At 45.4% G+C, this 27,821-nt stretch overlaps 2 protein-coding genes and 3 long non-coding RNA genes across 5 annotated transcripts; 2 read left to right on the forward strand and 3 right to left on the reverse strand.

Moving 5' to 3' along the window:
- Positions 1–1,311: 1,311 nt before the first annotated feature.
- Positions 1,312–6,649, reverse strand: LOC129583060 (uncharacterized). The gene is made up of 7 exons (XR_008689716.1): positions 6,535–6,649; positions 5,944–6,135; positions 4,605–5,308; positions 4,473–4,538; positions 3,921–4,034; positions 3,446–3,726; positions 1,312–1,433 (listed from the first exon to the last, which is right to left on the reverse strand). It is a non-coding gene; the product is annotated as an uncharacterized LOC129583060 (long non-coding RNA).
- A 122-nt stretch (positions 6,650–6,771) lies between these two features.
- LOC129583061 (uncharacterized) lies at positions 6,772–8,140 on the reverse strand. Its single transcript, XR_008689717.1, has 6 exons — positions 8,048–8,140; positions 7,774–7,933; positions 7,426–7,710; positions 7,182–7,362; positions 6,991–7,125; positions 6,772–6,935 (listed from the first exon to the last, which is right to left on the reverse strand). It is a non-coding gene; the product is annotated as an uncharacterized LOC129583061 (long non-coding RNA).
- A 3,388-nt stretch (positions 8,141–11,528) lies between these two features.
- LOC129583062 (uncharacterized) lies at positions 11,529–12,036 on the reverse strand. The gene is made up of 3 exons (XR_008689718.1): positions 11,898–12,036; positions 11,658–11,793; positions 11,529–11,596 (listed from the first exon to the last, which is right to left on the reverse strand). It is a non-coding gene; the product is annotated as an uncharacterized LOC129583062 (long non-coding RNA).
- Positions 12,037–15,134: 3,098 nt separating this feature from the next.
- Positions 15,135–16,303, forward strand: LOC129582908 (uncharacterized). The gene is made up of 2 exons (XM_055474537.1): positions 15,135–15,762; positions 15,894–16,303. The coding sequence occupies exons 1-2, from the start codon at positions 15,231–15,233 to the stop codon at positions 16,301–16,303; spliced, it is 942 nt and encodes a 313-aa protein (XP_055330512.1). The 5' UTR covers positions 15,135–15,230.
- Positions 16,304–21,541: 5,238 nt separating this feature from the next.
- On the forward strand, positions 21,542–23,520 carry LOC129582909 (nucleolar protein dao-5-like). Its single transcript, XM_055474538.1, has 3 exons — positions 21,542–22,001; positions 22,181–22,420; positions 22,589–23,520. Exons 1-3 carry the CDS (start codon positions 21,542–21,544, stop codon positions 23,518–23,520), a joined length of 1,632 nt encoding a protein of 543 aa, XP_055330513.1.
- The last annotated feature ends 4,301 nt before the right edge of the window (positions 23,521–27,821 follow it).

Raw genomic sequence — 27,821 nt, forward strand, 5'->3', positions numbered from 1 at the left:
TCATTGTGCTTTGAAATGTTCTCGAACTTGTAGTACAACTGGAAACCTTGTAAGTTCGTCAAAAGAACAAAAAATTATTTGGAAACGAGGCTTACGAATGACGGTGGGGTAAGTCTCTCACTGCTGAAGTCAGCCTGAGCTTTTCTACTCACCACTATCAATGCCGCATTCTATGTGTCTGTCCTACTTCCGCCTTGGCAACAACATGCACTCACGCACTGAGTTTCCAGCAAACCAGCACTATCTGTAGAACTACATCGTGTTCTTAATACTTACATTTTTCAGGTCCTTGAATGAAGTGGTTTCTTTGCAAGGATGGTGACGATAACTACCGCGTTCTGCAGCAGTCAGCAACATGCTGTGAATACAGAGGCTGCAAAAGTGCGAAAACACCAGCCAGCAGCTCGTGTCGGAGCCAAAGGCATTTATAGAGGAAATGTACCGGCGATCCAGAAAACCTTGTGCGTGAATATCTGCACCGAGCGCCCGTATTCCCTGCGGTAGTTACAAAAAAAATACAACGAAATGTAGCTTAGTTGCGCACTAAATTTCCCATATGCAGATGCAACTCTTATTCAATTGTTTTCCGGAGACTAAAAAAGCAAAGCAGCACTCAAGGGCTTCGCTCGCTAAGATCCAGACAAGAGCGGCATAACACCGTAATGCAGGATCCGTTTCCTCACAGTGGTTCTGATCATCAGAGCCGAGAGCATTCTGGATGCGAAAAAAATGGCATACGGAGTCGAAATTTGAGGCATTTCTAAGAGCCATAGGAAAGGGAATTTGCTCTTCCATGAGATAGCCTGACTGCCTGGAAAATCAGTCAGACTTTTACAGTACGAACAGTGTTGCGATCCTTCGACTATCTGCAGGAGTGTCTGTTTGGGGAGCATGTCTGAACTACGCTCTGATAGGGATCATCTTCTTTTATTGTACATGTGTCGCCCTGCCAGATTATGTTCCAGGAAACACAGGCCGTCTACACCGTCTTGAATCTCACATCTCCATGCAACACCAACAACGAATTACGGCAGCGGAAATATTTAAGTTTTGGCATCGGAATCTTTATGTCTGTGCGATACTGCATCTGTAGTTCTACAGTATATATGCATGCATTTCACTTCCGAACAATGTGCAGACTATGGTGCTGATTGCGGAATCACTACGAGTACTGCATGCGCAGCCAGATGAGATTCAGTAAAACGCAGTAAAATTAACCTAACCTTTCTTGTGATGATTGCGTCGTTAGGTTTGGTCGTAGCAAAAACCCGGTGACAAATTTATCAAGAAGCTGACCAGTGGTCATTAAGGTGGTCACAGTAATGTTTGCACTAAAATTGCACTCGAAAAATTTCTTCATGACAGCTGTATTGACGTGTGGAGGAGTACGTACGAGGGATTCCACCGTGCATCCACTGACTGTCCGCCTCTACCTGCAAGTACAACCGGAAGTGGTTATCGTTCCATCTAGTCTGTGATTCGTTACTCGTTATGGCTTAGCGATGTATTCTGATGTACGGCATTTCTAGTCTATATAAGCTTGAGTTATTCCTAATATTGGAGCGGTCTCGGATCAGTCTTGGATTTCAGACTTTGAGACTACTTACTTTCAACTTCCCTGTGTTGTGCATATGATTGTGTGTTAGCGGAGTAAAGCATTTTCTGTGTTATCGACGTTCATAATTAGATACGGATTATAGCGTGGTAATCACGGTATGCTCGTGCTTCGTGGACCCTCATGTGTATCGACCGGAAGTTAGGAGTATTCAGCACAATTGCTGAGGGATTCCTGATTTTACGTGTTCCAGAATTATCCATTTCCGTCCGATTTACTGTAACAGTTGATTTAAGAGTTGTTCTACCGACTGGGCATTAAGGCAGGGAGCAGATCTACAATCCGTTTCGTACAGGGCATCCACCGGATATACCGTACCGAACTGACTGTCATTAGCAGGATCGAGCAATACGACATGGCGCCCACCGGGTGTCTCGTAATTTCCCTGATGTTACGGTAAATTACGGATGGAAATTGGATGGTGTTTTGTGAAAAAGTGTTGATGGTCCGAGAAAGGCGTCGAACCGAAAGGTGCGCCGAAGGAGGTCAGCGTTCCTGATCTGGCCTAGGGTTTTTGTTTTAAGCGAGCTTCCTCGCTAAATTGGTGTGCTTCCACACCGGGTTGAGCTTCCTCGCCCAGTAAATTTAATAATTGTATTGCATTCGGACCGAAACTGTGCAGTAATAACTAGTAGTCGAAACCTTAAAGGTCGGCTACAGTGCTTTTTGCGGAAAGCAGAAAGTGGGTAATTTCCGGGTTGTCTGCGCAAAGCAGTGACCGCGGAGAATAAAGTGTAATTGCAGTGTCAGTGTGCCTGGCCTGTAGTAAGCAGTAGCTGTAGATATAATCAGGGCTAAAGCCATAGTAATTGGCCAGCCTAGATAAAATCTTCAGCGGAGCAGAACAAAAGGCGCCAAATCGGTAGCCAGATCAGCAGCTAGCGGTAGCTGGCAGCTAAAACGTAAACAAACCAGGTAGTCGGTGACTGACCTGCAGCAGTAAGAAATTAAGTAAAGTTTAAACTGTGGTAGAGATCGCAAAGATTTCCCACAGCATAGGGAATTATCCTGCATACCGTTTCAAACCTAAAAGGAGAATCGGGAGCGGATATAAGGCGGCAAAAGTGCTGCTGTATTTCTGGCACAATCGCCGGAAATAAAATAAGTAATAAGTAGTAGTTTACTTGGGTAGATTAACCGCAAAGGTTAACGACCAGTAAAGCTACATCATGGCAGATTCAGGGAAGAAAAGTTCGAGGGCGATCACAAAGATTGACCCGAACATTCTTGCACTGTATAAAGGCGCATACGATGCGTCACAGCAGAAAAGGTTCAAGTTTAATGCGGAAGAAATCTCCTTGGAACTGTTGTATCGGGAACTAGGCATTGAAGTGCCCGATGTAATGTATTGCGGGAAACTCTGGACAAAATACCAAGAGGACCCACAACAGCCACAGTTCCAAAAGAGACGTCCTAATTATTACCCAAATTGGCTTACGACAGACCGGTGCATTCCGGAACCGTACATAAAAGAATATGTGTCGGATGAGCAGTTTAAAGCGGCAGTCGCCCGTGCACGTGAGAAAATGCCTGAATTTTTGAAAGAAATTGAGGCAAGGAAACAAACAGAGGCTGCGGCGCAGCGCAAAGTTACGCCACAGGAAACGGAAAGACAAACCCGATCCGCACAGGAAAAGGTCGTCACAACAGTTGTGAATCAGGAAGAGAAGTCGGCACCAAAAGAGGCGCCCTCTCAGCCTGAGAATTTAAACGAGCCTATATCGGCCGGAAGTCTCATTGACTTCAATGCAGCCATGATGGAAACGGAAGACGATTACTCGTCTAATTACGAGTCACCAACCAGTAGGTTGGAGGATAAATCAGACTTACCTAAAATGAAAATGATTCGCACAGGTAATTCCACTTTCCATGCATCCCAGTTGGGATTGCAGCAGTACATAACGGATAAGGATTTCGAATTCTCTGACGAAGAATTCATGGAACAGGCCGCCAGCGTTGATGATAGGTTGGCCACGGCAGTCACAGAAAAAGATTTGGAAAAGATCACACGTGAGTCACTCCCGTTCCTATTCCGAGGAATACGGAGAATAGTGGCACAGTCAAAAGCAAAACTGGACTCCATTGGTGAATCAAAACGCATGGATCAGCTCCTGCAGGAGGAGAGGAATAATAAATTAAAATTTCAAAATGAATTTAACGAAATGCGGAAAAAGTGCGAAACAGTTAGTAAAGAGCGGGATACGGCCCTTTACCGGAATAAAGCACTCAACGAAAGTATCTTAAACTATCGACAAAAATCGGAAGAAGATAAAAGGGAATACGAAAATTACTGGATGAACTTAACCAGTTAAAGGATGATAATCGCAATCTGGAAAATGCCACAGAAGAGCTCCGACGGGAGTATGAAGCATTGAAAGCATCCCGGCAGTCAAATGTTAATCAGCAGGCTGACGCCGACCTGCAGAAACAGAATCATAGATTAGCGGAACAGGCAAATACGTTGCGTAGAGAATTACAGCAACAGAGAGATGCCTACGTGGAGCTACAGAAAAGAAGTAGTTCAGAGTATAATGAACTGGAAAAGTTGCGGAAGCAGTTGGTAGAAGAACAAAAAAGAATTAATCCGAATGCCGATTATGTAGCACAGTTACAGGAAGAACTGGCTACGGTAAAATCCCAGAATGAATTATATTTACAATCGACTAGAGCAGCAACCTCGGCCGTCTCTAAAAATAGGGAAGAAACGTTGCTGTCTACAATTGAACAGTATAAAGTTGAACTGGCCAATGAAAAGGCAGAAAGTGAAAAATTAAAGAAGGAACGTCGGCTGGATAAACCGTGTAATAAATGCTCAGAGTTGGAAAAAGAAGTAAAAGAAGCACAAGCTGTTGCTTACCTGCGCCAAACGGAAGCGGATCGTCTTCGAGCGGAAGGTGATCAATGTCGAGTCGCCATATATAATCTGCAACAGCATTTGCACAACAATGAAGCAGCTTACGCAGAATTGCAGGAGGAAGTGCAACATTACCGGAATCAGGCACAGCATCCGGCCCGAGAAGTTCACTTTGAACCGGAAGCACCAGTGAGCACGGGAGACACAGTTGCTCCGCCCGGAAATGATCGCTACGATCATCAGACATTCACCCCTTCTGATCCAAATTCGTCACATACACAACGGGAAGCGAGTGCAGCTCCGTCGCTGAAGCCGGTAATCCGTCAGGATAAGGCAGCAGAAAGGCCTGAAATAAAAGACAATTTTATTAAGTTAAAGAAAACATCAAAACCGGGATTACGGAAGGAAGTGTTGCAGAAGCACACTATCGAAACAGAACAGAAGAAGAAGAAAAATAGCCGTAAGATTGAATCGGATGAGGAAACAGAACGTGATGACGATAGCGAGGATGATGAACAAAGCGGTCCGCCCAGTGCGACGGGATCGACGTCGTCTCGATCGTCCCACAGAATTATCCTCCAGGATCCTCGGGAAGTACGACAATCAGAGCGCGACGATAAAATCGCGGATATTCTGGAGAGGTTAACGGAAAGGGGTACAGAGAGGAATGAGTCCGGGATGAAGCTTCAGAATTTCGATGACACCCGGCCTGAGCGTATCCAGCAGTGGGTGATTTCCGTCGATCAGTGTCGTACCACAAACGGCTGGAACGATAAACAGACTTGTCGAGCGATTTCCGGTGCACTAAAGGGACCGTCTTATGTTTGGTTCGCTGATCTCTATAAAGACAATAAGACAAAGACATGGTCAGAATTCTTCAAACCGGCCATAATTAAGCATTTTAATGGTGCATCGTCTAAAGCGGAAATGAGAAGAGCAATGAACAATCGTCATTGCCAGCGGGATGAAGCTGTACGCACGTATATGGACAGTTTCTTAATATGGTTTAAGGAACTAAAAGTTCAAGAAGAAGAAAAAGTGGAAATTCTCCTGGAAGGTTTGAAAAAGAACAGGAAAGAGTGGTATCGAACCATCTACAGGGATCGACCGGAAACGTATGCCGAGTTCGAAGCACAGCTTCAGGACTGTGAGAAACTGCAAAAGATTTTGGATGACGAACGGAAGGAAGATGAGCCGCGTCAGCGCGTAACAATTCGAGAGCCGCGGAGTGCGGGCAGTAACGTTGAAGCGGAAAATCGCACCAGTCGCGGTGAATACCAGCCACGAGGAAATTACTATTCGTCACGAGGGAATCGCGGGAGCTTTTATAATAACCGCGGAGGATATTCCAGGCCGTACTACGGCTCTGGCAATTATCAGAATGTACAGACCGGAAGTCAGACGCCGCCACCGCCGGCGCCGGCGCAGCCTATTTCTGTACCGAATGTACCTCAGCAACAAGTACAGTACATACCGTATCCGGTATATCAGCAGCCGCAAGTGATGGAGATGCAGCCAGTGCAGTACGCCCAGGCATTTCCTCCGCCGCCGATAATCCAGCCTCAGATACAGCCGCAGATGCAGGCTCCGGCGCCGCCGCCCGTGCAGCAAGTACAGCAGCCGCTTCCGCCGATGCAGAATTTTCAGAATTTCCGGCCAAACGGACCTGCAAATAATAATAATTATAACCAGGGTAACTTCCGGCCGAATAATTACGGTTATAATAATCGTAATAATAATAATTTTCATCGGGGTGGAAATAATAATAATTATCGCCCACAGAATAATAATAATAACTTCCGTCCGCAGTATAATAATAATAATAATAATCGGCAAAACACGCCAGTGCCTAATCAAGGGGAAGAAATTCCGTTCGATGAGAGAAATGTTGTTAGGGAAAAATGGGCAACCACACGGGGCATTGAGATTTGCTACCGTTGTCACGGAATACATACGGCAAACTCGTGCAGAAACCCGTTAGCACTACCCAGGTTGTACGAGCCAACTCCGGAAATTCTAAATAGGGCAAACGGCCTCCAAATAAATATGATGGACCTTGATCTACCTGCGGGACTGGAAATCCCTCCGATCCAGTGTAATTCGGCAGAAGTAGTGGACATTGATCAGTACCCGCTAGCTGATCATGTATGCTTGATGCCGACACTTGACGCACAGGCTTGGTACTCTGTAATTGATGTAAATTACAGAAAAGTCAAAACTATGATAGATACCGGCTCGAGCATTTCTGTAATGTCCTATAAAATGGCGAAGGATATGAATTTAAAAATTCACCGGTGTCCGGATCACATTCAGGGAAGAGTGGTGCACACGGCGTATCAAGGGCGCCAAGTAATTGAGCCGATGTCGGTGGTAGTCACCATACACGAGTTCGGAACAGCGTTTGAACACGCCTTACTGGTCAGCACCATGTTTGATCGGGATCACATTGTGCTCGGTCTTGATTTCCTAGCGACAAAGCCGTTCATTCTGGATATGAGCACGATGACTTGGAGACTCTCACGTCGTCATCCCACTGCACCGGATTGGTATCCGCGCCGAATGCATCATATGGCGGACATCATACGGTCACATCATTTTGACCCATTGCTGCCGCCAGGAGTTAAGCAGTCGCCGTCGATACCGGCGCTGATGTTGACTGAAAGAATAGGTGTAGCAAAAGAAGCTCAGTTTGTACCATATGAATCAGCTCACCTGATACTTGCAAAAGCGAAACCGGAAATATGCCTTATGCATTTACAACGGGCAAAAGAAGAGTGGCCGCGCCCTACAAAACTGGAGAATCCAGTACGTACGGTTGTGTCGACGCCGTCGCCGGCACCGAAGCCATTGTTGCCGGGCTCAGACAAACGTGACAAAGAATTCCTGGAGGAAGCTGTACATGAAGCAGTAAAGGGCTATGTAAAGCCAAAGCAACAAAAGAAAACAGAAGTTGTACCGACAATGGAAGTAACCTCCGGTCCAAGTCAAGTTTGTGGGGGAGGTGGTGTGCCACAGCAAAACTTCCAGGAGGAACGAATTAGAAAGGAAAGTGAACAGTTTCCGCTACCGTCACGGTGCGTGAATAATCCAAATGAAACGGCAATTAAAGGTGGACGATGTCTTGCAATAGATCCCAGTCAAGTTTGTGGGGGTGACAATAAACCTCCGGTAAAATCACTTTCCACATTGGCAGCATTATTGAGAATGGTACCGGATGAACAGTACACATTCGCCGGGTTTCCTAAAAAATCAAATAAAACAGTTGAATGCGTAGTTTTTAGTACAAAGGTGCTAAATGTTGTACCGATTGACTTCAATCACCAGCACGTTGACGAAGTGCACGAACGGGAATACCCGCACCGCTTGGCGCGAAATCCAGAATTGATGAAATGGATGATGCCGTTAACCCGGCCGCAGGACAAGGACAGATTCCCGACGGAAAAGGAATTCAGAGATGTTGAGTTCTGGAAAAAAGAGCAGCAGAATTGTATGGATAGCCGGATGTGGCTGAAGTTTCTAAATAACCCGCAAAATGCGAATACGAATTACTTGAAGAATGAATTAAACCGGATGCTTACGTTTGAAGGCTTGATTTGCCGCGTCCCTGATCATGACGGGCAGTGCCCACGCATATATGTCCCATTTCAGTGGCGGGACAAGTTAATAGCTAAATTTCACGAAATATTGATACATAATCAAGTATATGGGCCACGTGAAAAATTATACCCGTATCTTGTAAAAATGTTTTACTGGCCGGATATCATCATCCAGATTGAAGAGTATGAAAAAGAGTGTGAAGTATGCCGTAATTCAGTTAATTTCCGGCAGCAGTTTACAATTACTCACCGGAAGGAACGGTTAGCTGAGCCAGAAAAGAAGAGAGTTACATTCTCACCGGAAAATCCCGCTCCGGCAGGTGACTTCGAAAACGGAAGGTTTATTCCAGAACCGAGTATGTCGCCAATTGACATGGGACATGTACCAGTCTCCTACGAGGATAGACAGGCGGAGAAGCAGCAATTTACGCGAGATCAAGCGCTATCGAAATTACCGTACGGTCTTGACGTTTCCAAAGTACGGCGCAGACCACAGACACATCCGAATGATACGGTGGTGTATTCAGGCGCAACGCAGGACCCGTCAGTGGCATATCATGGACAGAGAAAAAGAATCCCAGATTTCTGTAACCCGGATGTCCAGTTAAACCAGGTCGCAGTGGCGGATGTCAGTATCGAGGAACAGCACCGGTTATGGAATCAGATTCAACAAAATAACGAGGTTATCCCTCCTCCAGAACAATTTGCAGATAATCCGGTATACGGAAACACAGGAACTTTCGGAATACAACCGGAAGATACGGGGTATATGCCTGCAAGAAGAAGGAAATCAGGTGCGAGCCGCCGGTGGAAACGGCAGCTATTACAACAGCAAACAGTAGCGCAGATGGCTATGGAAAGCCAGCCGCCACAGAGAGTGGCACACAGTTTGCCCAAGAGATCACAGGACGCGAGGGAATCGGTGGAAATTCCGGCGTGTGTATATACGCGCGACGGTATCGAGTTAGCCTATCGTGAAGCGCATCTGCAACAAGCGGAAATGAATATGACTGAGCACAATATGTACCAGCCCGAATTAATGCAAGATACACGGGAAATGATGCAGGAAATGTTTCCCTCTGACCTTGATGAAATTTATAATGTACAGCCGGAAGTCGGCCCGATAGAATTCTTCAAGATGGAATTATTTCCGGTCCAACCAGTGGTAATTCAACCGCACAGTCAGGGAATTATCCGTGCAACAACAGAACTGTCACCGGAAAGTCTGCACCGATTTAACAGGGCAAACCTGCAAGAGAAGCCGTATCTGTATGAAGGCAAAATCCCAGAAAATAACAAGAATGCCTTGTTGTTTGATGGCGTTGTTTCGCTGAATGATAAAGGAAACTGTCGACTTTGTGTTATGAACGTTTCCGATCAGCAGTTAATTTTGAATAAAGATACTAACCTGGGTAGTATCGTTGCCGTAGAGGAAGTGTACCAAATGAATACCCCAGAGTACAACGAAAATTATCATGACGAGTTCTGCCGTATATCACGAGATAATAATGGACTTCCTGTGCAGGATAAACGCTGTGAATGTCGGGCGATGCAGGCACAAAGTCCACTGTTTGATAATGCGGTTGACGCTGAAACAGAGGAAACATTTTCCAAAATTAAAGTTGGGGACATTTGCCCAGATAAACAGGCATTGAAGAAAATATTTTACAAGGCCAAGGCGGTATTACCTACCAAGGCACGGCCAGTAGGATGTTGCACCATTTACGAACACTCGGTAGACACCGGAAATAGCGCACCGGTGCGGACGCCGCCGTACAGGACGTCCTTCGAGGACCGGAAATGGCTGCAAGCAAAAACACAGGAAATGGTTAAGGACGGTATCATCGAGCCGACTAATTCGGCGTGGGGAAGCCCCATATGCATCGTAAAGAAAAAAGATAAGTCGCGCCGACTTACCGTTGACTTTCGAAAGCTTAACGAGCGCCTGCTAGGCAGCTCGTATCCGTTACCGCGTGTCGATGATATCCTCAATGCGCTTGACAAGGCGAAGGTATTTTCGAAGATAGACCTGAAGTCTGGCTTCTGGCAAATAAAGATTAAACCAGAAGACCGTCCTAAAACAACGATGGTAGGCGAGGAATTTACATTTCAATACAAAGTATTACCTTTCGGGATGAAGGACGCGCCTTCCGCTTTCCAACGTGCCATGGATTTGACGTTAGCCAATATGAAATGGCGTAACGTGTTAGTATTTATTGATGACATTATTGTATTTTCAAAGAATCTTCAAGATCACATGAAGGATCTTGAAGAATTATTCCTTCGTCTTCAGGAATGCGGCTGGACAATTAGCCCAGAAAAAACGGAGCTTTTTGTAAATACGATAACGTTTTTGGGACATACTGTTGATGAACACGGCATTAGTACAGACCCTGAGAAAATACAGGCTGTACGTGATTTCGGCCCGATTAAAGACAAAAAGGACATACTTCGATTTTTGGGAATGGTAGGTTACTACCGCCAGTTTATTAAGAATTTTCAGGAGAAGGCAGAGCCATTACAAAGGTTGATACCGAAAAAGGTAGATTTCGAGTGGGGTGAAGAGCAAATTAGAGCGGTTGAGGAGCTAAAAGATGCACTTACTTCGGCTCCAGTATTGGCCCGTTATGACCCGGAAGCGGTGTCACGTGTTGTTGTCGACGCGAGCACTATTGCCGTCGGCGCCGTGCTGATGCAGTGCCCTAAAGGACAGAAAACAGAGGTACCAGCAAACTGGAGGCCAATCGCATATTTAAGCCGAAAGTTAACCGAAACTCAGAAGAGATTATATTTTCCAACTGAGTTAGAGGCGTACGCCTTAATCTGTGCGTTAAAAAAGTGGCGGCACTATCTCTCCGACTACTTGTTCGAGGTCCAGATCGACCACCAAGCGCTGGTTTTTCTTCATAATATGCGGGACGCCGCAGGCCGTCTTGGACGCTGGGCCCTTTACGTACAGCAATTCAACACGAAACCTGTGCATATACCTGGGAAGGAGAACGTCATAGCAGATGCACTCAGTCGTAATCCAGGGGATCAACCCGAGCCAACATCCGACGAGTCTGACATCGAGTTTGATTACCGGCAAACGTATCCATTCACTGGCGATGCCGCCATGATTGAGTTGTGTCATAAGGTACTTGAACGGGATTACTTGGATCATTACATGGAAATGACTGCGATGTCCATGGAATTGAAAGTGATAAACAAACATGATGAAGAAGCGTTCGATGCTAATAAAATACAGAAATTAGTACAGGATGAAAAAGCGGCATACTGGGCAGAGGAACAGTCACGGGATAAAACCATTTGCAGGTGGAAATTATTATTAGAGAATAATAAGGAGAAAATGTCTGCGCATGAGCGGTTACATTTGAATAAATTCGTAGTACGCCAGGGCGTTGTGTATTACAAATTCGAACTAAACAAGAAGATATATTACTGCATGTATGTACCTTTGCATCGGCGTTTCGAATTCCTTCGGGATAACCACGACTCTCCATTAGCAGCTCACCTAGGAGTACTGGCAACCTATAAAAGAATTTATAAGTACTTCTACTGGCCGAAAATGTTTGAAGCAGTGAGACAGTACTGTGCTTCGTGTCCGGCATGTCTGGCGCAGAATACACCGGCAACGGCACCGGCGGGGCAGTTGCAGACGAATCCCACGGTTCCTCCAAGAATGGTCTGGGCGATCGATGTTGCTCCAGCACTTCCGCCAACCGAATCTGGAAACAAAAACATAATTATTGCGGTAGATTACGGGAGCAAGTACGTAGTGGCGGAGGCAGTAGAAAGAAATGATGCGGCCACTTTGGCGCTGTTCTTTTACCGGCGTATTTTAACAGTATTTGGTATGCCAGCGCACATCACTTCCGATCGTGGTAGCAACTTCATGTCTGAGCTTTTTCGGGAATTGTTAGCACTTTCAGGCGTCGCTCACGCACCCACGGCGTCAGGACATCAACAGGGGAATGGCCTTGTTGAGAAAAGAGTAGGCGAGATAAAACGGGCATTGGCCAAATATGTTAATGAGAAACAGAACGACTGGGATGTCTTTCTGCCCGCACTTACTGCAGCCTTCAACGCTAAAGTGGTCGAACGGACGCAGCATTCTCCATTTTTCCTGATGTACGGACAGGAAATGAGGCTCCCGATGGCTAATTTCCTTCCACTCGATGAAGATTATGTGGTTCCTGCACACGTATATGTGCAACAGATGCAGAGAGGATTGGGTGAAGCATTAGAGATGGTTAATGCAGAGGAGTTCAGGCATAAACTAAAAGATAAAATACGGTATGATGCTAATACATCGGAAGTAAAATATAATGCGGGTGACCATGTATTGGTATACGTATTACACCGGAAATTGGGTAAAAATCCGAGTCTCAGCCCTAAATGGACCGCAGGCTGGGAAGTGGTTAGGCAAAGTAGCCCCGTGCACTATGTAGTTAAGAGTAACAAAAAGGGAAATGTTAAATTAGACACAGTGCATGTGTCCAGGCTAAAGCCTTACTGTTTTCGGGATGTGGACGTCATCCTTGCTGATGAGCAGCCGCTGAAGCTCCTTTCTTGTTTTGAAAAAGAGAGCCCAGATGTGGTAGACGAAGTGCCGGCTCCGCCGCCCGTCCTACCGACACCGGATATGGCGACATCGCCACTGGATCGTGAATACGCGGAGTTTTTGGACAAACAAGAAATGGCCCCGGTTGTACGCACAAAGTCTGGACGTGTCAGTAAACCAGTGGTAAAATTCGCGGTTGAGCATTCTAAAAGAAAAAGGGATCAGAGTACCGGTAGACCGGCTGATACTACTTCGGCAGACAAATTAGCCGATGTCCCGAATGTATCCCAGTATATGACGGTATCGGCAGAAAGACAAGTACCACAGAAGCGAATAAAAATTGAACCAATATTTCCACCATCGATACCTATGCCAGAGACGAAAATAATTTATCCAGAACACGACATGGCCCCTACCGACAAGATAGCAAAAGTAACTGTAAAACCGGAGATATTTTGCGGTATTTTCGAAACGGAAGTCAATGCAATGGTAAGTCAACAGAAAAGTAACATACCGGTACACGACATGGTCCCACCTGAAATACCAGATTGGGCGAAGCCCACGGAGAAATTTTGGCCCGTTGGTGTTGTAAATGATGACATTATGGAGCGTCCGGAATTCTGGCGTTTCCGGCAATCCGAATGTGCAGATATACAAATGTGGAAGGCGCTGGTAGATGGCGTACTTGTGGATAACTCCCGGTATGTACAGCAGCATTTACCTAAAATAATAAATAAGAATGGGTACATCTGCTATGTAGACAGTTCACCGGAAAAAGTGCACAGAATTTTGGTACCTCACCAATGGCGCACTCTGTTGTTGGAATCTGTACATTGGCGCCTTAAACACAAATATTTTAGTAATGTGCGCGTACTGGATTATATACTGTATGAATTAAGACTATACTGGCCGGAAGTCGAACGCGACGTATTGTCTTATGAAGATGATTGTGTACACTGCTGGTCCAAAGGAAACCACCGGAAATAAGCAAAATAAATAAGCAGGTACATGGTACCTTGTAAATGTTGTACATATGATTTGATATTTTAACTTCCGTTAGGTTTCAATGGTTTTACATGTATATAGTCAAATTATACGCGGTTAACTTGCTATCAGCAGAATCTGGAAGGGTTAAATTGTACGTACTCGTATGAGAATAATTCGTCATTGGTTGGCAGGATTAAGAGAATTAGACAGCGTTCGTTGTCTTCTTATGATGCACGAGATCCGGGTAAAATTTTACAGTCAAAATCTAATTAGTAGGTAGCAGCACACAGTGTTAAAGTTTAAAGGTGCGAATTTTAATTGAGAGCGATTTAACGGCAAATTTTTGCAAGTGTGCTCCCTTCTGACTTACACGTTATCATGGATCCCAATGATCAGCAGATTCCTCCTGAGGATGAGTTAATGGCAGAGGAACTGCCAGATGACGATGCAGAAATGGTAGAGGCGGACGATGAAGGATCAGAGACGGGCACCAGTGACTCTGTTGATGGAGAATCGGACAGTGGTGCATCACCGTCAGACAGCGGACAGGAAACTGAGGAAGATGACTGTCAACTTCCTCCGACTACGAAGGACTACGCACGTGGTGCGGATGGCCGTCCGCATCCATGGTCGATTTGGCGACGGGAAAACGAAGAACCGTATGTTGCCGTCCATCCTGATACGCGAATCTACATTGGCAATAAGTGTCTACAAGCGGGTGGTGTCATGCCAGTGAAACGTTTCAATGAGTACCTGGCTACATTGGATTATGAGCATCCGGCGGATAACTTGATTTGGCAGTTCTTGTGTGCCAGCCCGCATAACACTTCAAAGATTGCTCACCTGGTGTATCAGCTGCGTCGAAACCACGGAGTGGATATCGTGAAGGACCCGTTGTTCACGATTACAGCCGTTGGGTTGGATCCAGGCGAATTGAATGATAAAGGAGCTACGTTGACGTATGGACAAGTCTTGGCGCGCGTGTCGAACCAAGCACAACAGCCACGGAATGAATTTCCGCTCCAGGATGCTGCTGTACGCGAGGATGCCATGCAGCGAGGGACTAAGCGTGGTCATGATGAATAATGCAGAAGGCCGCTTGGCGTGAAATTCCCCATGGGATAGAGCAACCTACGGAATAATAATGATTTTAGTTCTAAAATGAATAGTGATTTGTTGTTTCGTTAAGCCGTTGGACCACGAAAATTATGGAAAACTTTAACTGCACTGTGTGTTCTTAGGTTTTCACTCACAAACCTGTCTGTATCGTTATAGTCGGTGCATCTTCGTTGTGTCCGGTTAGAATAATTGATGAAGTATAAAATAAATGGAAGATGAATGCGAGACTGATCGTGGATTCAGAATCTGAATAAAAGGAATAAAATGCAAATAGAATACCGTAGGGGCAAACGGTAAAACCACAACAAACTGGCAACAAGCCAACCACCCTCGGTAGTGACTGCCTGGGGTACTCAGAGAATTGTGCACGCTGTATCGCGCATAACGCGTAATGCAAAACGGAAGTTTACATTTTATTCTTTTATTTGGAAGTTCTCAAGACTTTTAGATCCTGCGGCTCTTAAACAGTCTAAAACAATTTTAATTAACGCAAACATGACGTCTCCTGTTTCCGACGCTGTGTTTTTGACAAACGAAGTCTACAGCAGGCTTAAAGCCCCACCGAAATGGGACTTTAATGCTTGGTTGTATGCGGATGCGATTCAGATTTGGCGAGAGTCGCCCAGCGGGATTCCGTTACAGAAAGCTCTTGAAAGAGCTATGGAACAGGATCTGGGCCCAGAGAGTGAAGAAGAGAGTCTCCTCACTCGGAATTTTCATCCTGATACTGCGGAACACCAGAAAGATCACTTCTGTAGCTTCGCGCACCGTATGTTGGAAGCACGTGCACACCTACAGCAGCTGCAGCGTGATACGCTCGCCGCGGGCCGTTTCTTCACGAAGGAAGAGGCAGAGAAGTTTGCCCAAGCAATTCACACCTTGGACACCATGCAGCGCGGTGCGGACATGTTTGCGGACGACCGCATCCGAATCTTACTTAAGAAGAAGCTGGAACGCCAGCAGGAGATTTTGGATGCTATGAAGCAGACCGCAGAAGAACAAGAGCAGGCTGAAATAGCCACGATCAGTAAGGCGCATTAGTACTTGTTCAGACATTCAGTCTTATTAAGACGTTCTACAGCTCTAATAGTTAAGAGCGGAGACCTAGTACGGTTTAATGGTTTAAAATAATACTAACTGAATGGTGCATGTATGTAGGCAAACCCTCACCGGAAATGGCACAACAGCAGATGATCCACGCTGCTGCTACGGTGCGGTATTGGCAAGTACATTTGCGTTGGGCAGCGAAGAGAGCTGCAGTCCGCAAGGCATACAAGAATTGCCCCAAGGAACCGAAACAGACGAAGGCACCGGAACTTGAATCAGCTGAGCCAGTGGTGCAGGCGATGCAACTGAAGCCACACGCTGAAGTAGCTCCAGCTGCACAACAACTTCCGCCGAAACCAAGGAAAGTCAAGAAGTTGCACGCCCGTCCCGTCAGCTTGTACAAAAACGCTGAGGAAGTGGATGCAGCAGTAGCAGTTATTCTGAAGCAGCCGGAGGAGAAACAGGATCGTAAACAGCTGCGTTGGCTTATGAAGCAGTATGTTCGCTTGGCTGACAAGTGAATACGGAATTGGATAGTAATAATCGAGATAAACAGAACTTTGGTTTTAAGGTTTAAATCAATTAAACGCTGTGATAATGTGGATCTTTTGTTGTTTAACCGAATGTTAAATATGGCAATATTAAATTCAAAATACTGTAAAACTCGAATTTGAGAAATTGAAGTATACGACGGCAGAACGTTATGCTAAATTGATGGCCGTATATTGGAATTAAACAATTTTTAAGCCACTCTGCCGTAAGCACGACGCTTTAAGAGCAGCGGGTTGCAATCAGCGGTATGACTGCAGTATGGTAGCGGATGACAGCTTCCGGTCGCAGCACTATACATTTCGATGGTGGGAGGCATCAAACTTAAGACTAGGAGAAGGAAATATCGCACAAATTGCTAGGTGTAAAATCGTATTATGTTACGCGGAATATAATGAACCACCTCCAGAAAAGAAAACAGCTGAATTTGGGAAACCTATGGACCTCCGAGCACGTGTCATCCGGTACATTACTGTACTAAAGGTTTTGAACCCGGTGAACTGCACCGCGTCACAGGAACACAAGTTAACTTCATTGGAAGTACGCCGTCGGAGACTTCTAAGCCTCCATTACCACATGAACACTCTAAGAACAGTACAAATTAACGGGAGCGCCTGTGGTGCTTAACTTTTAGGGACTTCCGGTGAAGTTTGTAATGTAACGCGCCGAAGTGTAGCATAGGGGCGCACAAGCATACACAGCTGCCCCTTAGCTTTCAATATTCGTTTTCAGTTTTAAATAGGGAGTCCTCGCCTCCAAATGCGAAATTAAGGTACAAATTTATATTTCAAGTAAAATTTAACCAAAAGGAAGGACAGAGCGGTCGAATTCGGATTTTGAGTAACGTTCAAAAATTAACAGACAGTGGCGAGCTGAACCATTAAAAACTTCCGCTCACGTACTCATTTTCAACGGTGTAACATTCATAATTACAGTTAGTCGTGGATAATTTTGAATTCCGGAAAAGTCGTAGTATTTTAATGACGCGGTCGAACTAATTGTGTTAATTGTGGAATTTTATCGTAAAATGGCTCGTCAAGTGCAGGACGAGGAGAAAGTTCCTCAGTTGGTGCCTGCAGCCAGGCTGCCTCTGAAACAGATGCCTAAACTACAGCGAGTTTTGGAGATTAAGGAATGGTATGCGGAGGCTACGTGGGCAGCGAAACCATACGAACCCGAGCCCAAGCCTGTGCAGAAACCTACAGATGTGGGGGATTTAATGCAACTCTCCGATGATGAAGTTGAAATGGAGGGAACTGGAAAAGACGAACAGGTGATTCCGTCCTCCATCCCAGTTAAATTTCCGCTGCCTGTACCCCTCAGAGTTGAGCAGCGCGCACAACAGTTGGCTGCAGAAGCTCACGATCCGAATGAGGAACCAGACGAAGAAGATCCTCCTATGGGTGTACACAAAGAGACGTTAGCGGAAATTGAGCTTAAGGCTCGATTGGCGCAACAGCGTAGCGGACGCCAGATGATCATCCAGCAACACCAGTTGCCGAACAATCAGCTTTTGCCCAAGTGGCATGTGAAGTACACAGCGCACCTCACTCCAGAGCAGCTGACCAAGCTGACTTACGAGAAGTTCATTCGCATGGCTCGACGCCAGTACTGGGAGGAGTACAATCGGATCTTGTGTGGACGCGGACCGTATTGTGACGCGTGGACTCCGCGCGGTTCTGGTTTAGATTGGATGCCAACTTATAACGGATTCAATTTTGTTTATTATTAAATGGCCCAGGTCTTCACGCCACTATGTACATAATTTTATGGTTTTGTAGATGAATTTATCTTGGTTTCTGTCCTTGGTTTATTCAGTTAATTTCGTTTTATACATTTTAGAGAGAATCTTCCAGATTTTAATTGCTTGGTTGGGATTCAACCAGTAGAGTGATTGCGCTTTCGTTAGAATTTTATCAAAGTATTGAAGTATTATACGGTATGCGGATGTAAATTAAATTTACGGAGTCGTCATGGCAAACGCATTTGGAAATTACAGAACGTAGTGGCTTGCAAACCCCCAGCGTAGGCAACTTGCGAAAATAAGATCTGACTGCCGCGTGAATAGCATACCACGTACACTGAGTTACAGTTTACGACATGGCACCACCTGATGGATCATTAAATTGATTCAACCACTAATTAAAACGGTAGCGTATGGGCTAGCTTGTGACAGTGCTGTCCCACTGGTTCAAGGTTCTAACCCTGCTAAGGAAATGAATTTTGCAATTAGAATTTCATTTTTAACGATTTTTACGCTGAATCAGCTACGAATACAATCATAGTGACACAATTAAAATTTTAAACCAAGAATGCCGTAGTGGCTCAGTGGCTAGTAAGGCGTTACTTAGCATCTAGGCCCCAAGTTCGATTACCACACCGGGAGAATATTTTGTAAAGGAACCTTACTTTTTGTCACCATTACAGGGGAATATTATTGCACTAATTACTGTGCTATTTTTCCCCGGGGAAACACTGATAATTGTAGTAGCGCAGTGGTTAGGAAATTTATCAATGCGCGGGAAGGTCACTAGTTCGATACCCATAACAGGAGACATTTTCTGAAGTGAACCTTAATTTTTCGTTGTTTTTACGTGGGAATATATCTCGTACTAATTTCGACGTTGAAATTTTTAATAGAAATCATGAAAGCCGCAGTGGTCAACTGTACATTGGTTTGAGCATCTTGAGTGAAGGTTGCTAGTTCAATACACCTGTGTGGCAAGAATTTGGTAAATTAATCCTTATTTTTATTCTTCTATGGTTTTAATAGTTGACATGACGTTTACGGGGAATTTTAAAAGTGTTGAAATTATGAATGCCCGTAGTGGCCGAGTCGTAGACTAGTTACCGCAGTATTTCCAGATCACGTGATCTAACCTCCTGCGAGGACGAGATTTTGCAAATAAGTTGCCGAATTAATTATAGAAAAACTTCTTTTTGGCTCTTTATTATTTTAATTAATTTTTGATTCACCTAAGAAATTCGGAAACTGCCTTGGTGAATTATGCAGATGGAACTATAGAGCAGAACTACGGCTAAATACGTTACTTAATTTAATTCAACTTCATAACCGGCCGTCAGACTGAATTTGCAGAAGGAATCTATCAACAACAAAATCCTCTGTTAATCTCTTGAAATGCACAGTATAATTAAACAACAAGATCAATTTTTCCGGAGATTATTAACAATTAATCAACAAGCAACAAGTGGGTTTAACAATAATAATTCTGCGGATAACATTGTGTAACAATTATTAACAACGCAAACAATGGGTGATGAGAATGTTGAAATTCACGAAGAATTGAATTCACGGTCTTAATTAAGATCAGATGGAGAACAAAGAGCGGCCTTGATAGAGTCCTTCTCCTTCTCGTGATCTGCCATTCGTTTCTTCAGCTTGGCGATCGAGCGATCTGCGCGAGTAATATTATCGCGCAACGAGTCGGCAATAGCGTTCAGAACCTTGCCTGTCTGAACGCAATCCTTTCGAATGATTTCACTGAATGTTGGACCTTCAGTCTTTGCGCGTGTAGATCGGCGTGGCATTAGGGAAACGCGGTCAGCAGAAGAACAACCAAAGTGCAGCGGACCGGGCTTCGCTTTAATTGTAGGATCTGAGTCCGCGTTGATCATACCCATTGTACCAGCCAGGAAACACGGTTGCTCGTTTCGCGCTTTCTTCACAGCGCCCCCCACGATTTCAGCGGCGTCCGCGCCGATGAAGCCCACGCTGGCGACGGCCAAGTTGCCAAACCCTTTACACCCACCAGCGCAGTCGGTTTGGTGCGCCTGCATACGAACATCTGCAACACATTTAAAAATTAAAATTAGGATAATGATGTGCTGATTAGCAAAATGGCGGGTGAATTAATGCGTCAGTAAATATGAAAATTGCACGGACTCATATATTAGTAAAGATTGGGTGATTAAATTATTGGATGAAAACTAACAACTCACTTAAAGTACGGCCTAGCTCCGATGATAGCTCTCCGACACGAATCGCTCGTAACTTGTCATCCACGCAGGGATGAATAAACAGCGTCCCATTGCTGGTCCGTACGCATCCTTTCTTTAACATAAACATTAGAGCACGGCGGAAATCACTACGGAAATACTGCAGTTTGACGGCGTACGTCTGTTTCAGCCAGACGAGAAGTTCGATACGCGTCAGCCCGTGCCCAGCTTCCAGCAGAATTCCCGAAATGGCAGCACGTAGACGGTGAGCAGTGTCGATTGTCATCGTTTGTCGTTCACTGCGCAGGCGTTCAGCTTCACGTAACACAAAGCGGCCATCATCATTCAGCTGTTTGAGGAGAAATCCGGTTGACAGAGCGTTTTCGATATACAATTTCACTCGCGGTGTGGTGAAATCCGGGTGAAGAGTACACAGGAAATCCTCCATGGATTTCACATCCACGAGTTCGTCCTTTATGAAGGCATCTAATAACCGAACTTGGACAGCGACTTTCAAAGCGTCGTCACGTCGGATTTTCTTCGTTTCTTCAAGATCCAGCGGGGCGTCCATCATGCCTTTGAGATCTTTGCAGAGACGGCGCGATCCTTGCTGATCTCCAGGGACAGGAGCTCCTAAGCAATACATTGCGCTGATATAAATAGGATAAATAAATAAGTAATAATAAGAAACGGAAATAAACAGAACACGACAGACAAATAGCACGAGAAACGAGAGAGGAAAAGACGAGCACAGCTGATGAGTTCGCGAAACTCAGCTGTTAAAATTCGAAATTCAGCGAACTCCTATTCGGCATGCTGTCGTATGCTGAACACCCGTTAAAAGGCAGTTACGGTCAGAAACCGAATGTATCCCAGCCTGTATGTGCCCATGCGGGTACCCGCTCTTTGATTGATCTGGAAACTATGAATTGGTAGTTTCCCGTCTTCTAAACATTAAAATATTATAATTTAGACTAAAAAGAATTTTATGATCCATAAAAACTACCGGAAATGAGTTCCAGTAGTTTGGAATAAGTGAATTTAGTACTGTATTTACGCACCGGAAATTGTGCCTGTCGTCAGGCAACCGCTGTTGAATGATGCTTACGTGACTTTACGGTTTGTGCAGTCCTATCGAGCACATGGCCGGCGAAATTTTGCAAGTTAAAATTTTCGGGTTCGCCACTTTAGTATTTTAAGCCTTGGAATTTACATTGTATATGGGATCGTTGCCCATTTCCCTTCGTTTCACGATGTCTCGCGAACACTCGCCCGAATTTCCGGAGCGAGCACCTGCTCCTACTCCGCCGGTTGTTATCATTCCGACGAGAGAGCAGCGTGCTCTGGGTATTCACTTGCGTACGGAGCATCCTTTTGGATACAGACCAGGATCTTCCGCAGATCTCCAGTCAGGACGCGTTACCCGATCGCATGCGAATCCGACATCTTTCGGTCCACGGGATACTGTAGCAGCCAATGCAGCTGACTGTCAGCCGTCTACATCGGCCGCTGAAGAGCGTCAGGCTGTAGTTCGTGGAAATGCACGGCGCGGATCTTTTACCGCCACACCGGAACAGACGTACTGGCGTAATGCGCAGCCGTCTTCATCCAGTTCTAACAGCAGTACGCCGCCTGCCAAGATCAACCTGCGTATTCGTCTGGTGGGAGAAGTACACTTTTCTGAGACAAGCGACTCGGAAGGCGAGGCTGCAGGTAGAATCTTTTAAGATCAGATTAAAATTTCCGGTAGTTACGCGTTCCATATTCTCTGGTAGCAACATTAAAATCTTAGCTATTTTACGATTTTATTTTTATTTTACGACATGGCATACCTCGGGTGTCTTTAAAAGTTAGAATATTTAAGTGTTTAAGATAGCGCATTGGTTCTGTAGCGAAACCACTACCGCGCCCGATCCGTCCTGGGTTTGCACGACGTACTGGTGTGCCTGAACGACCAGTTGTGCGTAGCCGCAATCCTGTTTTGAACGCTGTTGGTATTGGTCGCGAGGACACGGACACGGAACCCTCGTCGGTCGACACTGTGATTCAGAAATTCCCGGACTTGGCCGTGGCAAAACAGAGGGATGATGCAGTGATTACTGCAGCGTATCACTCATCGGTGGCCAAAGATGGTGAGCACTACGACCGCCTCTGGCTTTCCAAGTTTTTATTTATTGATGGCAAAATTATGAATCGGTTTGATCTGTGGAAATTCACAACTAAACTCCCCGTTGAAATTGCTTATGAATTGAGGAGGCAATACATATATTTGAATCCTGCCTTTGTTGTTGTTTTAAAAGATTTGGAGAAGCAGCACGCGGACGCGGCCGCTGACAGAGAGAAAGCCGTAGAGTCTGTACTGGAGAATGAGACCGGAAGTGCTGAGGATTCGGGCGCCGAAGCCGATGGTGAAAAGTCTGACGTGGAAGATACCATTGATGCGAACACCAGTGGTACGACGGGCACATCGGATACTTCAGACACAAGTATGGAGACTCGCGCCGAATGGGAGCGACTGCAGCGCGCCCATGCTCAGCGCAAAGTCCGTTTCAATTTGATCGGTAGCATGAAACGCAAGTTTGAAGAAATGGAGGCGGAAGACGGCAATGAACATCAGCCAACGACTTCTGCACTGAGTTTGTATCAGCCGGAAACAGCTGTTGTCAACGTTGTCAAGCCAGTGAAATTAACTGATGATGAACATGAACCGGGCACTGAAACGGAAAATGAGTTGATGGAGTTTGAAGAGTCATTAATTCACTGGAGTGACGACGAGAAGGCGCCGATTCCAGACTTGGAGTATCCGCCTGTAATTCCGAAGCCATCAGCGGCAGAAATCGCGATGGACGAAGCGGATATCGCGGATTTAGTGGCTATCGTGGACGCGGCGCAGCCAGACAATGATGAGCTGCCAGATTTTGACATGGAAGAGCTGGAAAAATTGGAAACGGAGCAGCATGACGACAATGCAGATGGAAGTATCCAACAGCCTATCGCTGCCGCTGTGCAACAGGAATTGGTTGCCGTCGAAGCTGTGCATGTTTCGGCGTCTGTGCCAGTTGAAGTTGTTTTGGTGCAGCCAGCAGCTGTTGACATAGCTCCACAGGCAGAAGAACCGCATTCTGCAGAACTGGAAGTTGGACAGCCGACGCCGGCGCCGAGCTCCATTGTCGACAACAAGGGGATGTTTCCGTTGAATCCCTTTGTGCCGTCAATCTTCATTAAAGTTTAATTCGGGCACAGTTGTTATTATTATTTTTTTCATTCGTGCTAGCTTTGTTGTTCATTATGCGCATCTTTTATTCAGTTTTGCGGGGTTCTTATTATTTGTAGAACTGCTGCGTTGTTCACAGTCTCGCTTGTCTTTTTGGATCTGTGTGGAGTTCAATAATTTTATTTTCAGTAGAATTTTATTTTTGAAGTCGCCGATCGTTGATCTTTTGTTAGTCGTGTGCCTGGTCTAATATTTTATCATGCGGAAGTAAAATGTAGTCGCTCGTGACGTAACCGATTTTGGGAATTAAAAGAGCTTTAGAGACGCGCTCTGATTGGTCGAACTGTTCAGGAAGTTTCCACAGTTACCGGCGTAATGCAAATTCAGAATTCGGCAGGTATATAAGCATGCCACGTGCGGTAAAATTTTCAGTGCATTTTTCATTTCCTCCTTTGCACTTTTTACGTTGCTGCGCCATACCGGTGTATCGTTACAGTTTTGCCGAGTAAACTATTACTCTTTTCGTTTCTTCTGAGTGTAAGGTCACTGTAGTTGCGTGTGTGTGATGTAATGCCGCCCATTGATCCGAATCGAGCTTTCGAAAAGCTGGTGGACGCAGTTTTTCAAACATCACAGTTAAATCAGCAGCAACAACAGTATGGATACGGATTTCGTGGAGGGAGCCACCGTGGCGGTTTCCGTGGCGGATTTCGCGCGCGTCGCCCTAACCATGTGCGAGTGTACAGAGGCGAAAATCTCCGTCGTGACGCACCTGCTTGGCAGCGTGGAAGCCGACCCCTGGGGCAACAGATGCCTGTTGAGGCTCCTGCTGGACCTAACGATTCAGTTGTCCGCGTGGCGCATCCCGGCCTCCCTATGGAGATCGATGCCCAGGACCTTGCGAAGTCGATTCCACCGCCTGAAAACCAGCATCACGGACCTGTGGTCGCGGCTGTCCCCGTTGCTCCTAATGCTGATCAGCATCTACCAGGTTCGGTTGCAATCGTAAACTCTGTTGCGCCTGTGAATTCTGTTGTAGCGCCTGCGCCAGTCGTTGTTTCCGTTGTGAATGCGCAGCCAGTGCAACCAGTGCAGTATCCGGGTTTGCCGCCTGGCGTAGAATCGTTTGCCGTACCAGCGAGTGCTCCTGTGCGTGATCGCTCCGCATCGCGTGACCGTGTGGGCAAGCCAAGCCATGATTTTGTGCCGAATTTCGTCGCAGACCAGGACATTCTTCAGAAGAGTTTGCGTGAGTCAGAGATGGAGAAGCGTCGCCTGATGGCCGTGGAAGTGAGCAAGCGTCTGGATGCAGCTTCCAGTAATTCTGGCCAAACCGGATTATTTTCATTGGCGCCCTCTGCTGGCAAGTAACCTTCAGTGTCCTTGTGTTAATTGTTGTGACCTGATGCGCATTTGAATTTCTCTTGTTGATCTGATCTTGTTGATTTGTTGCATTACTGTGATTTGATTTTCTTATTATTTTTATTTTTGCCTTTTTTGTTTCCTTTTACTAGTGTAAATGGGCCAGTTGCAGTTCATGTTGCACAGTGCCATGTGTAATTTGTCGTTGTGTGTTATCTGTGTAAACGAAAATCCGGGTCAGACCGTCGTCCCGGTGAAGGATTAACCACGTACAGCCTACCTCAGGGACCCTAAAGTAATGAAAAGTAAAATCCAAAAAAATCAATAAAAATCAGAAAAGGTCGTGTGGTTTTCCCTTCGCTTGTACATGTAGGAAATCAGAATTAAATCACGAAAATACGAACTAAACTGGAAATAAAGCTAGTGCATAGCACGACTACCACACAACGCCAGTTACGTTTGGATTGTACAGTTTTCGGCCTAACAACAGAGTACAGTGTATCGTGCACAGTCGAGTGGCACTTGACGTTAAAACTTCGAATTTTTCATTTCATTTTAAGTTGGTGATTGCAGCCGTGGTGTGTAGAACACGGTATAATTTTGTTGGTTTATTTGCACTATCGTGTACAATGGCAGACCGGAAGCGATCTGTCTCGTTCTTTCAACGGTATACGGCTGAGACGGATGACAAGCGTATACGTGCAGCGATATCGTTGGAATCCGTGCATAAGATCCCAGTTGGAGGATATGCACAGCGCCGTGGATCTTTGGCCTCCACACAGTTTAGTTTGCCACCATCGTCGCCAACATCTTCGACTCGAACGCTGTCTGTTTCATCAGTGTTCTCAGTGCCAGAATTGGGATACACATATACCCAACCAGAAGAACCGAACCAACAGATGATTCGTGCTGCGCAGCTAATGAATAGAGCTCTGGATTTGGTTGAGACAGTGCAGCCGAAGGATCGCCTGGCTTCCAAAGCGTTTATCCGTCAGAATTTCAGTGTGCAGCGCTGGACGAAAATCGCACCGTTGTTATTTGGTAATGGAGCAGTTCTTGGAAGTAAGCGTAGAGTACAGGATGAGCATCTGGAACCACATTCTGCTCCACCGATTGTGAAGCAGGGCTATCCTGTATTCCATCAGCAGAAATTGTCACCTCTGAAAGAAACAAACATGGGAGGATCTCCGTCCAGTAGCAGCTCTGAGAATAAGCCGCGAAAATTCTATATTGACGTAGAGCCGTTTACTGATTGATTTGGTCTAATCTAGATGTGTTCGTGTTTTCGCGTTGCCGCTTATCAGTTAAGTCTGAAGTGTTCACGGTGTCTTACTTTAATTTTAACGAACGGATGAGAATTGTTTGAAAAGTTGGAAGATATTGGATATGTTGGAGTATTAGAATTAAAATATCAGTCTGCACAATTATCCGCCTAAGGAATAAATGTCAGCATTTTCGGCTTTTCTGATGGTTCTTATAGTTCTTATTATTTAGTACTTTTTCGACAGTTGTCATTTTTATTCCACGACCACTTAATTGTAAAGCATTACAGACGTGCGTATAATCATTAAAACTTCAGTGGAAGTCGTCGTTCAGTCTTTATTTATCTTTTACCCAGCAGCACAATTTAAATTTTATACATTTTAACACGCGTTAATAAAGCCTTGTGCCAATCAATATATTGTACAGCATAACATCACAATAAAAACGGCACAGTAGTTGGTAGTAGTAGATTTCAGCCTCCTTGGATCCTGGATCTCCGCCTCGCCAATCCCATGGACTTCCGGATGCCATCGACGCTAGGATCCTACACTAACACTAACTACGGATCAGGCGTACAGTCATTGGGCATCGGATGGACATGCGTGGATTGTGTCGGAGTGCGAGAGATGGATCAGGATGGAGTGTTACACAATCACACGGGATGGACTGGATGGATTAGTTTATGTTTGCGGGAGCAAAAAATCGTTTGTGGGGGTGACGTGTGGAGGAGTACGTACGAGGGATTCCACCGTGCATCCACTGACTGTCCGCCTCTACCTGCAAGTACAACCGGAAGTGGTTATCGTTCCATCTAGTCTGTGATTCGTTACTCGTTATGGCTTAGCGATGTATTCTGATGTACGGCATTTCTAGTCTATATAAGCTTGAGTTATTCCTAATATTGGAGCGGTCTCGGATCAGTCTTGGATTTCAGACTTTGAGACTACTTACTTTCAACTTCCCTGTGTTGTGCATATGATTGTGTGTTAGCGGAGTAAAGCATTTTCTGTGTTATCGACGTTCATAATTAGATACGGATTATAGCGTGGTAATCACGGTATGCTCGTGCTTCGTGGACCCTCATGTGTATCGACCGGAAGTTAGGAGTATTCAGCACAATTGCTGAGGGATTCCTGATTTTACGTGTTCCAGAATTATCCATTTCCGTCCGATTTACTGTAACAGTTGATTTAAGAGTTGTTCTACCGACTGGGCATTAAGGCAGGGAGCAGATCTACAATCCGTTTCGTACAGGGCATCCACCGGATATACCGTACCGAACTGACTGTCATTAGCAGGATCGAGCAATACGACAGTATCGTGCTTTCAAGAGAAAAGATAAAAAACACAAGATATTCACACGGCAAAGTCCAAAATCAAGTCATCTGGTATTTTCTAGATGCAGTTACAGTTACCAATAAAATGGTTTGGTTGGTAATGGTTTTGCAAAATTTCTGAAGCCGGCAAATTTCATGTGTCTTCAGCAAATATGGGCACAATTTTCCATAGCGAATGCGAAAGATTGCGGATTTCTCTGTTATTCGTGTTGTGTTATCTTGCAAAGATAGTGTTATTTGAAAAAGCGGATACTCTGTTTACACTAAATAGACTTCGAGCACCTTCCTTTCTCACTAGTAGAAGCACGCACCGTGCAATATAAACACATCTGAAACTGCTGTTGATATTTTGCACAT

This window comes from Paramacrobiotus metropolitanus, unplaced genomic scaffold (assembly GCF_019649055.1).
Source record: "Paramacrobiotus metropolitanus isolate TYO unplaced genomic scaffold, Prichtersi_v1.0 Parri_scaffold0000009, whole genome shotgun sequence".
Taxonomy (NCBI): domain Eukaryota; kingdom Metazoa; phylum Tardigrada; class Eutardigrada; order Parachela; family Macrobiotidae; genus Paramacrobiotus; species Paramacrobiotus metropolitanus.